The 15758-nt window shown below is 43.4% G+C and overlaps 1 protein-coding gene across 9 annotated transcripts in view; it reads left to right on the top strand.

Moving 5' to 3' along the window:
* Positions 1-15758, top strand: part of LOC142503145 (membrane cofactor protein-like) — a 78220-nt gene that overhangs the window by 17915 nt on the left and 44547 nt on the right. For 6 of the 9 annotated variants that reach the window (XR_012803943.1, XM_075615207.1, XM_075615211.1 and 3 more), the window contains exons 7-8: positions 5720-5899; positions 6885-6941. Coding sequence is in view for 8 of the 9 variants with exons in the window: in XM_075615207.1 (XP_075471322.1) it covers positions 5720-5899; positions 6885-6941 (237 nt within the window). In the remaining variant the exon portion in view is untranslated. The remainder of the gene's footprint in view (positions 1-5719; positions 5900-6884; positions 6942-15758) is intronic. The other 3 variants (XM_075615210.1, XM_075615214.1, XM_075615215.1) reach the window with 1 other exon arrangement.

Below are 15758 nucleotides of genomic sequence, written 5' to 3' on the forward strand. Positions count from 1 at the left end.
TACCTGTCCCTGTAGCTTAGTCAACGTATAGACAAGACTACAAGGATGCCAGCCAAGTATCTGTCCTGGATCGATCCTGGTCGGATCGTACTGCATTCAGGAGTGCGGGATACTTACCGGGAACCGTAACAAAACACAGCTGATCGCCGACTTGCTAGCGTATGAGGCACAGCGCTCTGTGGTTAGGCACTATATTGATCTGGGATTCCGATGTATAATATGGTGCCCCCTCCCTTCCCCCCCCCTTTCCCCCTACCCCCCCTTTTCCCCCTCCCCCCTTTTCCCCCTCCCCTCCCCCTCCCCCCCTTCCTTCCACCCTCTCCCCCTCCCCCCCCCCTAACCCCTCCTCCAACGGCCACCACAACAAACTTATCTGAATCTTGTATATTCATGCAATGCTGTTCATGCAGGACCAAGAGCTCCCAATATGTATATGTGGCCCTTGGCCAACTGACTAGCGGTAGCATGACGTAGGAGCACTGTTTAGGCATTGCAAAGGTCTGTGATCCCGGTGCCTACCATGGTTTTACCCCCCTCCCCCCCACTACTTCCCCCCCCCTTCTTACCCCCGCAACGGCGCCAAGAAAAGATTTATCTGAAGCTTGTATATTTATGCAATACTGTTCATGCAGGACCAAGAGCTCCCAAAATGTATATGTGACTCTTGACCAGCTGACTAGTTGAAGCAGGATTTAGGAGCACTGTTTAGCCTCTGTATAAGTTTGTGATTCTGGTGCATACCGTGGTGTCCCCCCACTCCCCCCTTCCCCCTCTCCCCCAACCCCTCCCCACCCACCCCCCCTACCTCTTCCCCCCCTCTTGCCCCCCCCTTCACCCCCCCCCGATAACGACCCCAAGAAAATGTTTATCTGAATCTTGTATATTCATGCAATGCTGTTCATGCAGGACCAAGAGCTCCCAATATGCATATGTGACCCCTGACCAGCTGAATAGCTGGAGCATGATTTAGGAGCACTGTTTAAGCAATGTATAGGTCTGTGACTCCGGTGTTTACCATGGTGATCTCGCCCCGTGTTTGGCGACTCGGAAAGTTCCCCAGGGGTTTTTGCCACCTTCCCGTGCCACCATGGTGTCAAGCGGAAATTCTCTTGGGCTCCCGGACAGCCCACTTTCTTTCTCGCCCCCATGTGTCCACCCTCCCCCCCTCCCCTTCCTCTTCCCCCCTTGACCACTGTCAAAGGCCCCCCCAGGGACAGTCTGGAGACCCCCCCACCCCCGTGCTCTAAGGACCTACTCACCTCCGACATGGGAACCACTCGGGGCCCGGGGTTTGACCCCAGGAATCATCGCCCTACCTAATGGCGTCAATTAAAATCATCTCCCTAAATGTTAAGGGCCTTAATTCTGTTAGAAAACGCAAGCTAGCTCTACAAGAACTAAAAAAAACTAAAGGCGACATAATCTGTATCCAGGAAACACACTTCAATACCCCAGATCCGCCTAACACATTCAAACACACGTTCCCCCAAGCGTTTTACGCATCATCCCCCAACAAGAAACGGGGTGTGGCCATACTGATCAAGAACAACATCCCCTTTGCCCCAACAAAGGTTACCAAAGACCCAGAAGGTAGATACTTGCTACTCCAAGGTACACTATCAGGAACCCCCATATCCATTCTGAATATGTACGCCCTTAATGATAACCAAACCCAATTCCTCCAGAATCTACTTGGTTCATTAGATCAATCGGTGCTCTCCTCGCTACTGCTAGTTGGAGACGCAAACATGGTCCTTTGCCCAGACCAAGACAAATCCACTCAGCCCGTGACACCACACACTGCTCAGACACAGAAAAAGGCCAAAAAGTTTCGGGAAATCCTGAAAAACTATTCCCTGTCAGATATTTGGAGGACCCAGCACGTAGGCCAGAGGGACTACACGTTCTTCTCGGCCCCCCATCAGTCTTACTCGCGGATTGACTACTTTCTAGGTACCAATAATGTTCTCCAAGCATCCTCCCACTCCAACATAGGCCCAATTACCTGGTCCGACCACGCCCCTATCGAACTCACCCTCTCTCTGCCGTTCGTCAAAACCTCTGCGTACAAATGGAGACTGAACGATTCGCTCCTCAATGACCCCCAGGTAATCAAAACAATCAAACAAAAACTAAACACTTTTTTTCAAATAAATAACGATTCGGTCTCGGCAGCAGCAATGCTCTGGGAAGCGCACAAAGCTACCATCAGAGGAGACCTTATCTCTCTAGCCTCCTATAAGAAAAGGATGAAACACAAAGCACAAAAAGAACTCGCTGAAAAGATTTTGGCCCTAGAACTCCAACATAAGAAGTCCTCTTCGAATAAAGTGTTTAGAACCCTAGATAAGGCAAGAACTGAACTAAAAGTATTGCAGCTTGACGAGGTAGAGAGAGCGCTGAAATGGACTAACCAGAAGTTCTATGATAGGGGCAATAAAGCAGATAAACTCCTGGCCTCCAAACTAAGAGGCGTTAAGACCAAAGCCCAGATCACACAAATCCGCACCAGAAATGGGCAAATAACGTACAACGAGAAAGAAATAACGCAGGAATTCGCAGAGTTCTACAAAGATCTGTACAACCTCCATCCCCCCAACCAAGACCGCGACAGTGCCAAAACGTCCGCAGAATACCTAACCCAACGTAACCTCCCATCCCTTTCAGCGGAAGAGCCTGGGTCCCTTAATCAGAAAATAACCCAAGAGGAGCTATCCCAAGCCATATCCTCGCTTAAAATAGCCAAGACACCTGGGCCAGACAGATTCTCCAACGCTTACTATAAAAAATTTGCAGCATCCCTCACCCCTTACCTACTGGACATGTTCAATTCCTTCCTAGAAGGAGAGCCAATCCCAGGCACAATTTCGGCCGCCAACCTTGCCATCATCCACAAGGAAGGTAGAGACCCGCTACAATGCGGTAGTTATAGACCGATCTCTCTACTCAATACAGAACCTCAAGCTTTTCAGTAAGATCCTAGCAAACAGACTGAACCCTATTCTCCCCAGATTGATTCATATAGACCAGGTGGGCTTTGTGTCAGGAAGACTGGCCTCTGACAACACCCGCAAAATTATTAATATTATAGACCACGTTCACCTCAATAAGTCTCAGGCCATGATCCTAAGCCTTGACGCCGAAAAGGCTTTCGACCGAATCAAATGGTCCTTTCTTGACCAAACTATGCTCCGGTTTGGCTTTTCGGGTCTGTTCCTCGAAGGGGTACGAGCCCTCTATAACAAACCTACCCCGGGAGGGCACTCCAACCCAATAACAATTAAAAATGGAACCAGGCAAGGTTGCCCCCTATCCCCCCTACTATTTGCCCTATCAATAGAGCCACTGGCTGCCAGGATCAGAGCTGAACCCAGCATAAAGGGCACCCCAATCGCAGACAGGAATAGAAAATATCCCTCTTTGCTGATGACGTCATTCTGACCTTGGCTGACCCGCACACCTCCCTTCCCAACCTCCAGAAACTGTTGAACCAATTTAGCCGAGTGTCCGATTATAAAATAAATACGGACAAGTTCGAGGCGCTCAATATTTCTCTCCCAGGCCCTACATGGAAACTCCTACAAACTAATTTCAAATATAAGTGGAATAACTCCCACACTAAAATAGCAAGCTCGTACAGTTCGCTATATCAAGCCAACTAACCCCCCCCCCTCTTCCGCCAGATCAAGAGAGACTTGGTATGCCCATCAGATCTCTTGGTTTGGAAGAATTGTGTCCACCAAAATGAATGTCCTCCCCCGATTACTTTACTATTTTCAAACCCTCCCAGTCCCTGTCCCGCTAGTACATGCAGGCCCATATTCTCCATTTTATATGGAAGCAGCGTAGACCAAGGGTGCCGAGATCGGTGCTGTTGGCTTCAAGGACGAGGGGGGGGTTTGGGGGCCCCGGATGTGGTCAGATATTACCAGGCGGCCCAGCTGAGGCAGGCGGTGGTTTGGAATAACCCCCCGACCTCCAATTGCTGGTTGGAGATAGAAACACACCACGCGGCCCCCACCCCCCTCTCGGCCCTACTATGGTCTCAGGCCCACAAAGGAAGGAGGCCCCTGAGATTCGAGCTCGGGGCAATGAGGTGCACGTGGTCTACCTGGACTAAAGCTAAAGGGAAACATTGCCTAGCTTCATCCCCCTCACAACTCACCCCCATTTTCGGGAACCCGGACTTCCCACCCGGAGCGCTGATCTAAATACCTCAATCGACCTGGAAGACTGGGAGGATATCTGGGAAGCTGCTACCAGAACATCAATTTGCTCAATCACGAAAGAAAATATTTATAACATTTTATTCCAATGGTACCTAACCCCGAGTAGACTGAGCCAGATCTACCCAGGCACCTCGGACGTGTGCTGGAGAGGATGTGGTCAAAGGGGGGACATGCCCCATATTTGGTGGGCATGCCTGGAGATCCAGAGGTTCTGGACCAGGATCCAGAGTCTCCTGATTGAAACTTTGGATCTGGAGGTCCCCCTGGACCCCCTGACGTACGTGCTGGGGAAACCAATTGAAGACCTTCCCGCCCCTATAGCCAGACTTTCCTCGGCGATCCTCACGGCCGCCAGATGCTGCATCGCGGCGGCCTGGAAACAAGTAAAGGCCCCTTCAAGGAGAACAGTAATTAAAAGAATAGACGGGGTCATGAACATGGAGAGACTGACAGCCATGTTGAAGCAGAGAATGCCTCAATTCTATAGAACCTGGGAGCCTTGGCCAGGCTCAGGGGCCCCGACACTGGTGCAAGCCCTGGTCCAACTCTGATACCCTCGGGGCCGAGGGCCGGTGCGCCCTACCCGCCGCAATCCCTCCACCCCCCTTTCCTTTTCCCCATGTCGTTCCCAACTATCCACCCGTCCCTCGTCATCCCCTCTCTTTTCACTACTGAAAGTAGGAAATAAGGTTTATTGTGTGTCTCAGAGTTCCTCACTGCCATGTGCCTGTACTTCACAACGATTTGTTATGTTACGCTGTGAATGTCATATTAATATCCACATGTATGTACTTTAAAAGACGCCAATAAAGGAAAAAAATATTAAAAAACAAAAAACAAAAGTACAATGTGCACTATCCTGGTTTCCGGCTTTCCCCTGGGTGCTGCTGAGCTGAGTGTACATCCACCCACGGTTACTACATTTTGCCACAGTTTTGGACATGCCCATAATAACTCTTACGTTTGAGTATTAATATTAGAGGTTCCATACACTACTGAATCCCGACTGTCATACAGTACTGTTCCATGTCCATTTTCTTCTCTCTCCTAGGGTATTGCATCCCCCGCTTCCCTGACTTTTTTTTTGAATGACCACTATAAATTGTTTGTCTGTTACATGGTGTCATGCCATTCATGTATTTATTTCCAGGGCATACTTGTAACATACTTTACAGCAAAATTAATTTGCAAAGATGATGTACTTGGATTTTAATACATTTTTTTTTTTTGTATTTGTAATATTGATTTAAAAATCTTAATTTAATGATGGATGTTTTAAAGGTGCCAGCCATAATACTTTAGTCTGAAAAATACTTTTGCTGTTTATATAACTTTTTTGTGTCGGCATTGAATTACTAAAGAATTGAACTTAAATGTAAAAATAAATATATACTTTTTTTTTTCCCCCCCAAAGTGGTTTTACTATCCAAACAATGGACATTTAATTGTTACATTTAATAACCTGTATTTGCTTTTTATTCCTTGAACAGCTGTTGAATGCCTAAACCCGAACGTTCCCAATTCGCGGAGGTTGTCAGGATTTCAGGGTCCGTACAGACTCAACTCTGCTATTTCATTTGAGTGTGTTGAAGGTTTCACAATGAGCGGCTCCAGCGTGATAACATGCCGTCTTAATAATGAATGGGAGCCGCCATTACCCGAGTGTCTGAGTAAGTATTAATTCTGTGTCCCTAGAAGCCTTAAGCTATCACATATTGCTTTTTAGCATCCTATCATTTAAGTATAAACAAATGTATTTAAGGTGTTTTCCCTTTGTATAGAGCTTGCAGTATACTCTATGTACCCAACTAAAACGCAACACTGCTGGTGTACTGTGACTTCTATATAGTTTGCAGGACAGGAAGTCTCTGCACTTTTTCAATTTCAAAGCTTGTGAGTTCAATTTCTGGCTCGGGCTCATTCATTCAAAGAGATCTCTCGGTTTCACAGTTTGCTCCCGTAGTTTACAGCAGAACGTTTCCTGAGCGCCTCTGTAAAACGAGACACTGCGCTCTACGGCTGGACTTTCCTGTAATGTTGCTGGCAGCTCGTACTCTGCAGACACCTTGGTTTAGAACAGGGGTGCGCAAACTGGGGGACGTGCCGCCCCCCCCCCCCCCGACTTTTTTTGGGGGGCGCGGCTCACTTATCCGGCTTCAGTCCACGTGTCTCCATGGCAACACTGCGTCAAATGACGCCACTGGGTCGTGACTCCCTTTGCCATGGAGACGCGGGTCACGTGACGTGGCATCATTTGACACTACATTTGAGGTTGGGGGGGCGGGGGGGGCAAAGCACAGGATGTCGGTGCACCCCTGGTTTAGAAAATTTTAACCTAAAAAAAAATAGTTGATATTGGAAAAAAAGAGTTGTTAGGTACAGACTTGGTGGTTCTTTCTCCTAACAGCTTGTGTTATATGTGACAGAGCAGAGCTGTGGCAGAGATTAAAACAAGTAATGAAAAAGCCCCTCGCCCACAGTGCAAATATTCTCCTAGCATGGCCCACAGCATTCTAAGGCCCATATTCACTTTGGGGTGCTAAGCTTTAGCAAGTCTTACCTTCCTGTTCATTTCAATGGGAGTTAGGCTGTACTAAAGCATAGCACCCTTTAGTGCATATGGGCCTAAACTTGCTGTACCTTCTGCTTTCACAGGAACACCTGTGCCTTTACCTCCCAAAACAACCAAATGGCCCAGTCTGGCAACTTCAGGTAAGATACCCCATGCTTTGGGTAGAGCAGCGGTGCGCAAACTGGGGGGGGTGCAAGATTATTTAGGGGGCGCGAGCTGCGTGTGGCGAAACCTGGGGGCGGGCAGAGCTGAGCATGGGCGGCCAAACTCCGTGCTGCTGCTTCTCTGTGCTGTCTGCCTGCAGCGGGGGTGGGGCCTTGCTGCGGGGGCGGGGCCTTTCCTGCACACAGACAAGCCCTCCTCCTTTCTGTTACCCGCACCAGTTTTCAGCAGCACATGCGGGACCGGAGCAGGCTTAGTTACTCCCTTCCCCCCACCCCCCACAGGTGAAAGTGTGTGTTGTGTGGTGTTGGTTGTGATTGAGTATTTGTCGTGTGTGTTGTGTCTGTTGGTTGTGTGTGTTGGTTGTGATTGTGTTGATTTTGTGTGGGTGTTGTGATTGAATGCAGAGGTGCACAAACTGGGAGGGAGGGGTGGCACCCCGGGCGCAAGACTATTTAGGGTGGGTGAGGGGGGGCGCGGGAGCAAAGAAGATGTGCGCGGCCGAACAGGATAGTGCAGGTGGCGGCCATGTGATAAGGAGGTACGGGGGAGGAGCACGCCCGAGCGCTGTGATGTCAAACGCCCCTCCTTCCGGTGTCTGCCCTGCAATAGCGCTGTGTTCCTGCTCTCCTCCGCTCGCAGCCTGCTTCGCTGCGATCCTCTGCAAGTGAAAGGGTCGGCTGCCACTATATCACTCATACTATGAATGTACAGAAATAATAATTAAAAAAAAAAGTGTAAACACTTCCCCGCTCGTGCTTGCAAAATTATGTAGGACACCCTGTGCTCACGCTTGGAGAATTGGTTATATAACCGCTCTCAGAGGCAGCGTGGACGCAGCCTAATTTTGAAAGCACGAGCTGTTGAAATATGTAAGTATTTAGACATAATTGTATTTACATTGTATACTGTTTAATAAAGGTTTTTTTTTTCATGTGATTTTGTTTACATCAGGCAGGAGGGGCCCAAGAAATTTCATGGATAAAAAGTTTGGCATAAAAAGTTTGCTCACCCCTGGGATAGAGGACAGAGGCGCTCAATAAATGGTGTTTTAAAATACTTAATGCAGAGGAAACCTCATCCCACACTCCTTCCTCCCCGAACAAAAATGATCATTCTCATTCTGCATTGTAGAGTTGCGTTTCTATAAACTTCCAGCTGCTGTGATCTCACCCTTTCTATCTGGAGACTACTGTATATTTTACAGTGGCTTAAATGTGCTAAACCTTGCTGCCGTAACCCAAAATCATATCCAACATGTGAGTTCTTTGTTTCATCTGTTAGAATTTGGAAAGTATTTGAGGGAATTGGGGGTAACCAGCAGTATGTTTTAGAGATGATTGATTACCCTAGATAGGGAAATCAACCGGGGCTCAAATTATTAGGGAATCACAAAGAAAGAAATCCACTAATATGATTCCAGGAATACTTTCTATAATCCAGTGAGGTAATATAATAAACAAGAAGCAGAGGAGCACCCTTATGCAAGCCTTGACCATGTGAGTTTGAAATGCACTTATAGAGGATTTAGCATTGAACTGCGGTCATCTGACCATAAATATATTGAAACGCATTGAGATCACCTCTTGAGTACAGCATATAAATCCAGCAACAATTGGAATGATACTCACAGTTGAATGAACAATAATGGTCACTCCCTAGTCAGAGACAAATCCACAGGAGTTTCTTCACTTGCAGGGTAAAGGGGTCTTGTAACTGCATCTCCTGTGTGCAGAAAACGTTGAGTAGATACTATTGAAATATACCAGGCACAAAGCCCAGGAAAACGCTGCACCACAAAAACGCAAAAGGGAGATAGTAAAAAAACAATTTAATGTGCCAAAAAAGAGAGAAGGTTACACTGACATGTTTCGCCAACAACTGGCTTTATCAAAGTGCATGATTTCTTACCTCCTAGATGGGTATTTGTATGTCCGCTGAACCAGGAAGTGAATGACCCGTTTTGCGCTATACAAGGTCACGTGATGACGTCAAAAGCATCATCACGTCTACCCATAATGTTAAAATATAACAAGAACAACTTTATTGAATCAAAACAGACTAACATGAACAAATAAAGTTAAAATACAAAAAAACAACCAACAAAAATTCATTATGGAATAAGGGAATGAGTCCCCAAATAGTTGTAGCAATGGTAATGATAATAATATTGTTTAATACAACACTAGCCTGGCAAATAGTAACCCTACAACTATTTGGGGACTCATTCCCTTATTCCATAATGAATTTTTTTGTTGTTTTTTTTGTACTTTAACTTTATTTGTTCATGTTAGTCTGTTTTGATTCAATAAAGTTGTTCTTGTTATATTTTAACATTATGGGTAGACGTGATGATGCTTTTGACGCAATCACGTGACCTTGTATGGCACAAAATGGGTCATTCACTTCCTGGTTCAGCGGACATACAAATACCCATCTAGGAGGTAAGAAATCATGCACTTTGATAAAGCCAGTTGTTGGCGAAACATGTCAGTGTAACCTTCTCTATTTTTTGGCACATTAAATTGTTTTTTTACTATCTCCCTTTTGCGTTTTTGTGGTGCAGCGTTTTCCTGGGCTTTGTGCCTGGTATATTTCAATAGTATCTACTCAACGTTTTCTGCACACAGGAGATGCAGTTACAAGAACCCTTTACCCTGCAAGTGAAGAAACTCCTGTGGATGTGTCTCTGACTAGGGAGTGACCATTATTGTTCATTCAACTGTGAGTATCATTCCAATTGTTGCTGGACTTATATGCTGTACTCAAGAGGTGATCTCTATGCGTTTGAATATATTTATGGTCAGATGACCGCAGTTCAATGCTAAATCCTCTATAAGTGCATTTCAAACTCACATGGTCAAGGCTTGCATAAGGGTGCTCCTCTGCTTCTTGTTTATTATATTACCTGTAATAATAGGGAGTGAAGGGGGGAAAAGGGTGGTAAGCTCTAGCTACTGTCTGTGATACGGTGCCAGGGGTGAGAGGATCATTGAACGTACAAAATACCTGCCTAAACAAGTAAAAGAACCCCTTTTCAACAAGCACTCATATTGGGATTGGTACAAGAAAGTTAATTAAAAATACCTTTATTAGTGTATATGGGTATAATAAGTGAAATACATAAACACTCAACACAATTAAAATAAGTATTAAACTAAATGTCTCTAAGTCTGAATCGTAGACTACTAGAGGTTGGTATTGAAGGAATATGATGTATCTGGCACCATGTGCAATAAAGAGTTTTAATATCGCAGTGTGAATTGGATGGGGTGCCTCAGTGTGATGTGTGTATTGTAGTTGAAAGGGTCTGGTGTGTGTTACATAAGTAGAGGTGTCAGTCACACCGCTTTCAAATCACATCTGATTAATATGTGGTTCAATGGTAATCTGTAATATGTAATATAGAGTTAAAGAGACCGTCAAAGGGTTAATATATATCCTTCAATGCAGCGCTTGGTAAGTTAAAATGACAAAGAAAAAGGCTACTGCGATATTAAAACTCTTTATTGCACATGGTGCCAGATACATCATATTCCTTCAATACCAACCTCTAGTAGTCTACGATTCAGACTTAGAGACATTTAGTTTAATACTTATTTTAATTGTGTTGAGTGTTTATGTATTTCACTTATTATACCCATATACACTAATAAAGGTATTTTTAATTAACTTTCTTGTACCAATCCCAATATGAGTGCTTGTTGAAAAGGGGTTCTTTTACTTGTTTAGGCAGGTATTTATTATATTACCTCACTGGATTATAGAAAGTATTCCGGAATCATATTAGTGGATTTCTTTCTTTATTGTGATTCCCATATAATTTGAGCCCCGGTTGATCTCCCTATCTAGGGTAATCTACTGCTTGTATACATATTCACTGGGTAAGATCATATGTGGTGAATTGATCACTTTATTGGATTACTGGATAATTGCAAAAGGGAGATTAAGAAGTTTTTTTCCTTTGAGAAATCTGTTTTCAGGACACTATATAACTTCAAATACATTGCTTACAGCTTTTTAACAATTTTTTTGTACAATCTTTGGATGAACATGTGAATGAACCTTTACACCAAGGGGATGTGGCACAAAAAAGAGCAAATTATGCATTTAATTGTTTTGATAATTCCATAAGGAATAAACAGGCTCAACAAGTGTTTGACAACCTATTGGAAGATATATGTGAAGATGTTTCAGATCTAAAGATATATTTCTCTAAATTAGATAACCTTTTGTCCCTAAAGAACATGGTGGGACTTAGGGCCTCATGCAGTAAGCGTTGATAAGGGATTTATCGCCATTTTATAGGCAAAATTGGGTTTGAGATTCAGTAAGCGCCGATAAGTGCTTGATTTCGCCAGGTTTCGGAGCCGATTATTTTGTTATGGCCAGTCGGCTGCCGATAAGCCTGTTTTCGCCACTGATCGCCACTTTTTTAAATCGGCTGGATTCAACAAAAAAAAACAGCTTATCGGGCCTGATCGGCACTACGAAATTGAGATGTTATGGCCAATTTCTCCCGCCAACTAAAGTTGGCAGTTTGGAGGGGAGAACGATCGCTAAGGCTGCCGGAACGGCACTTAGAAAAAAAAAATCTTCTGTACATCAATGGAGTCAATGGAGCGGGGACGTATAACAGTATAGTACTGTTTACGTTTCATTGCTCACAATACAAACGTCATTTGCATTACAGTGTGGGGGCATTCCCTGCATTGTGTCACAGCTGACGTGTATTATTTGCATAACATTATACTTTTACATGTTTGCAGCATTTGCGGGTCACATTACTCATCATGTGATGATGTGCCAAGGGAAAATACTATACTCAACTCTTAAAGGAGAACCTCACATCATATCACACATTTTACTGAACTGAGCAACAATTATTTACATGATGTTACACATGACACACATGTCACACATACACCGTATATTCATCTTCCTTTACATTACACAATGCTTGTAATGTGACACGCATCTTTAAACGTTCATGTACATCTAAATTCTCATGTTTACATCTAGTTTTGGGTCGTCCCTATTTTCATGACGTCACTTATTGGACGCTCAATCACATTGCATGTTTACATTGTAACCGTAGCATTACAAGCACTTCAACCTAACTTATACACACATGTACAGTAATTCAGCATTGGGACACCTTGTAAACTCATTCTATACCAACTATCCTCATTACACAAATGCATGCATATGCACACGACTATTCATTGTTGTCAACATGTCACAATAACATGCCTAATTACACATGTTACACAAAACTTTTCCCACGTCAATCTCAGCCTTTTTGCCTAATTACATGACTGACTGTTGCGTTCACAAGTGTTACATGCATTGCACATGCAACTATTTATTTGCAAGCAATGTTTCTACAAAGGTTCACATCATTGCCAAATATCATCATTCCCTGCAGAATACACACAACATATACTTATAACAAGAACTGCACACAGCTTGCCACAGAAGTACTTTATTATGTTAATGTAACACCTTGCATTTTACTATGTCACCTGACATCATCACATACCTATTTAAAGGACGCCCATTACCTGATCATTCACAGCTACTCATTTCAAAATGTTGAGATTGTTTAGGAGACGGAGGAACATTCTTTTCTATGACATGCTTGATGATGAAGAGAATCATATAGGGCAAGGGAGGGACACACCGAGGGACAGTGACAGGGACAGTCACGCGGATACGACAGAGACAGGGAGAGGGACAGGAGATCAGAGGAGAAGACAGAGGAGACAAGTTGTGCCTCGTCCGCGTCTGTACAGGGAGAGAACCCTGTTAGATGGGATGAGTGAGGAGGAGATTGTAAGTCGCTATCGTTTGAGTTCAGCAGCAATCTTAGCTCTTTATCAGGAGATAAGGGGAGATTTAGATTTTTTCACAGCCAGAGGTCATGCAGTCCCTGGGCTTGTTAAAATGCTGTGCTCATTACATTATCTTGCTTCCGCGTCATACCAGACAACTGTGGGCATAGTGGGCGGGGTCTCGCAATCTACATTCTCGCGGGCCTTGACCCAGTTTCTCTATGCACTCAATAGACGCGCTAGGAATTATATTCATTTTCCTACAGAGGCGACAGAGTGGCTGGAAGTCAGGACTGGCTTTTATAATATAGCAGGGATACCATGTGTGCTGGGTGCAATCGATTGCACACATGTTGCTTTGATTGCACCTAGTCAGAGTGAGCATGTGTACCGCAATCGTAAGCACTACCATTCACTCAATGTACAGGTGGTATGTGATGCGACGATGAGGATAATGCATGTGGTACCCAAATTCCCTGGTTCCAGTCACGATTCCTCCATCCTGAGGAACTCTTCAGTCTTCCATGCGTTCGAAGAGGGACATTTTGAACATGGTTGGCTGCTGGGTGAGTACACATTTACATGTTATAACACAAAACACATTTTTATTTAGGAATGTTGGCATTGTACAATTTGATCACTAATGTCAGCTTATGTGTGCTACATTCATTATAGGTGACTCAGGATACGGAATTAGGCCGTGGCTCTTGACTCCGGTGCTAAACCCTCAAACTGAAGCAGAGGACAGGTACAATGCAGCCCATATATCTACAAGATCTGTTATAGAGAGGACATTTGGCCTACTCAAGACCAGATTTAGGTGTCTGGACAGAACTGGTGGGGCTCTTCTATACAAGCCTCAAAAAGTGTCTGATATTATCCTTGCCTGTTGCATTTTGCACAATGTTGCACTCAGGCACAATGTACAATCAGACCTAGCTGAGCCTTTGGTAGACGAGCATCCCACCCATGTAGCTGCTGAAAATGAACAAACAGCCAGTGGTGGCCAGACACGCCAGAATCTCATCAATTCATTTTTTTCTTGTAAGTAAAAACATATATGTTCCAAGTTCTACTTTTATACTTACATTATGTTATCTTAACAATAATGTTTTTTTTATATACCCTTCTGGTAGGACACAGATGAATATGGGTTGCACACCTTTCTTCTCTCTGCTGTGTGCACAAAGGGATGTGGCACCGGTATGTTATTGTTGCACAGGTTATATAATCCCTGTTCAATTTTACTTTAGTTGTGTGTATGTGAATACAACTGGGGTAACAAAGCACTAATATTTTAGCATTGTGTTGTTCCTTATGCTAACACAATAAACATATTATGCCCATACTCATTCATGCTTCTAGTATGCTTACATACAATGTTATTGGTGCAGTGTAACATGTACATCCATATGATGTGTACACCAGCCTGATTTACATTTTGAATGTCATGAAATATACATGGTGTTGCACATTTAACACCAAATACACACTTTGCTGTGTTGTTTACGGTACTGAAGATGGCATGTCAATGTTTGCAATTTATATATTGTTCCTTTGCATTATAGGTATATCTCCAGTATGACTGATCATGGTATGTATATTTGCTGACATCTCTCATAAGATGTGCCTACCTCAATCTTCCTATAATTATTTGAAGTAAAAACCCAACATATTGGTTTTAACACAAATGTAACATACATGTACTTTCTGTATCATGTATATGCATTTAGCTACTCTTGAGCTTTCATGTGCATTGTATTAGAAAATGATTACTCACATTTCATCACATTTTATGTATGTTTCCTTATAAATTCCATTAATGTAATATAGATGTGTTTGGAGACAAGGGGATAACTGTACTTATTTGTTTACTTACGGGAGCTCATTCATCACGGATGAAATTGACTGATCCTAACACTCCATGCATGAATGCATGTAATCACAACAATGCGTACTACATCTTATATTTAGCAATGTAGGTGTTTTTTAATGCTAGGAATTAATAGTCAACATTAATTTACATTTGTGACATGTGTATGTATAAGTCACACGTGTGTGGATGTGTCCTACATGTACCAAGTGTAAAACTGTTAACAGAAAACACAATTTTGTTGCAAATGTTACTGTCATTTAGCATTTCTAATTTACCAATATGACAATGTTGGTAATATTTTTGCAATATAAATCACGTCACTTCATCATTATCATGATGATAATTATCAAGTATTCTCACAATTGTAACGTCAATCACGTGCACATTAGCATAGACACACTTTGTAAGACAACTGTTTGTGTCTGTATCAATTTGTGTAGGATCCATGTATAACACCGACAAATGATAACACCAGCTTTATTATGGTAGCTTATATCATCATATTGACTATACTATGTATTTTTAGAACGTTTAATAAACACAGTAAACTATAGTTAGTTAGGTTAATGAAATATACACAGAAACGTACTTCATTACATGATGTTCATGTCATAATCAGAACATCATGCATTGTAGGGGACCACAACATCTGTCCAATAACATTATTTGCTACAGTCCCAAACCATTTTATCAACATACCCATGTAACAAGAGATTTTTAACAAGAAATGGCTAGTTGGTTGTAAGTGTCCTTTACATTGGGAGAAGGAGTGGCTCAGTGAGTCAAGACACACACTGGCACTGAGATTTTGAAGCAGGGGAGTCTGGTTCAATTCCCGGTGTCGGCTCCTTGTGACCTTGAGCAAGTCACTTTATCTCCCTGTGCCTCAGGCGGCAAAAAATAAATTGTAAGTTCCACGGGCCAGGGACCTCAGCCTGAAAAATGTGTCTGTAAAGCGCTGTGTACAACTAGCAGCGCTATACATGAACATGCTCATATTATAATTCTTATTCTTATTATTATTGTTACATAGTTTCGACAGTCATACGTTCCATTACACAATAGAATTCACAAATGTGTTAGCA

Source organism: Ascaphus truei, chromosome 9 (assembly GCF_040206685.1).
Source record: "Ascaphus truei isolate aAscTru1 chromosome 9, aAscTru1.hap1, whole genome shotgun sequence".
Taxonomy (NCBI): Eukaryota; Metazoa; Chordata; class Amphibia; order Anura; family Ascaphidae; genus Ascaphus; species Ascaphus truei.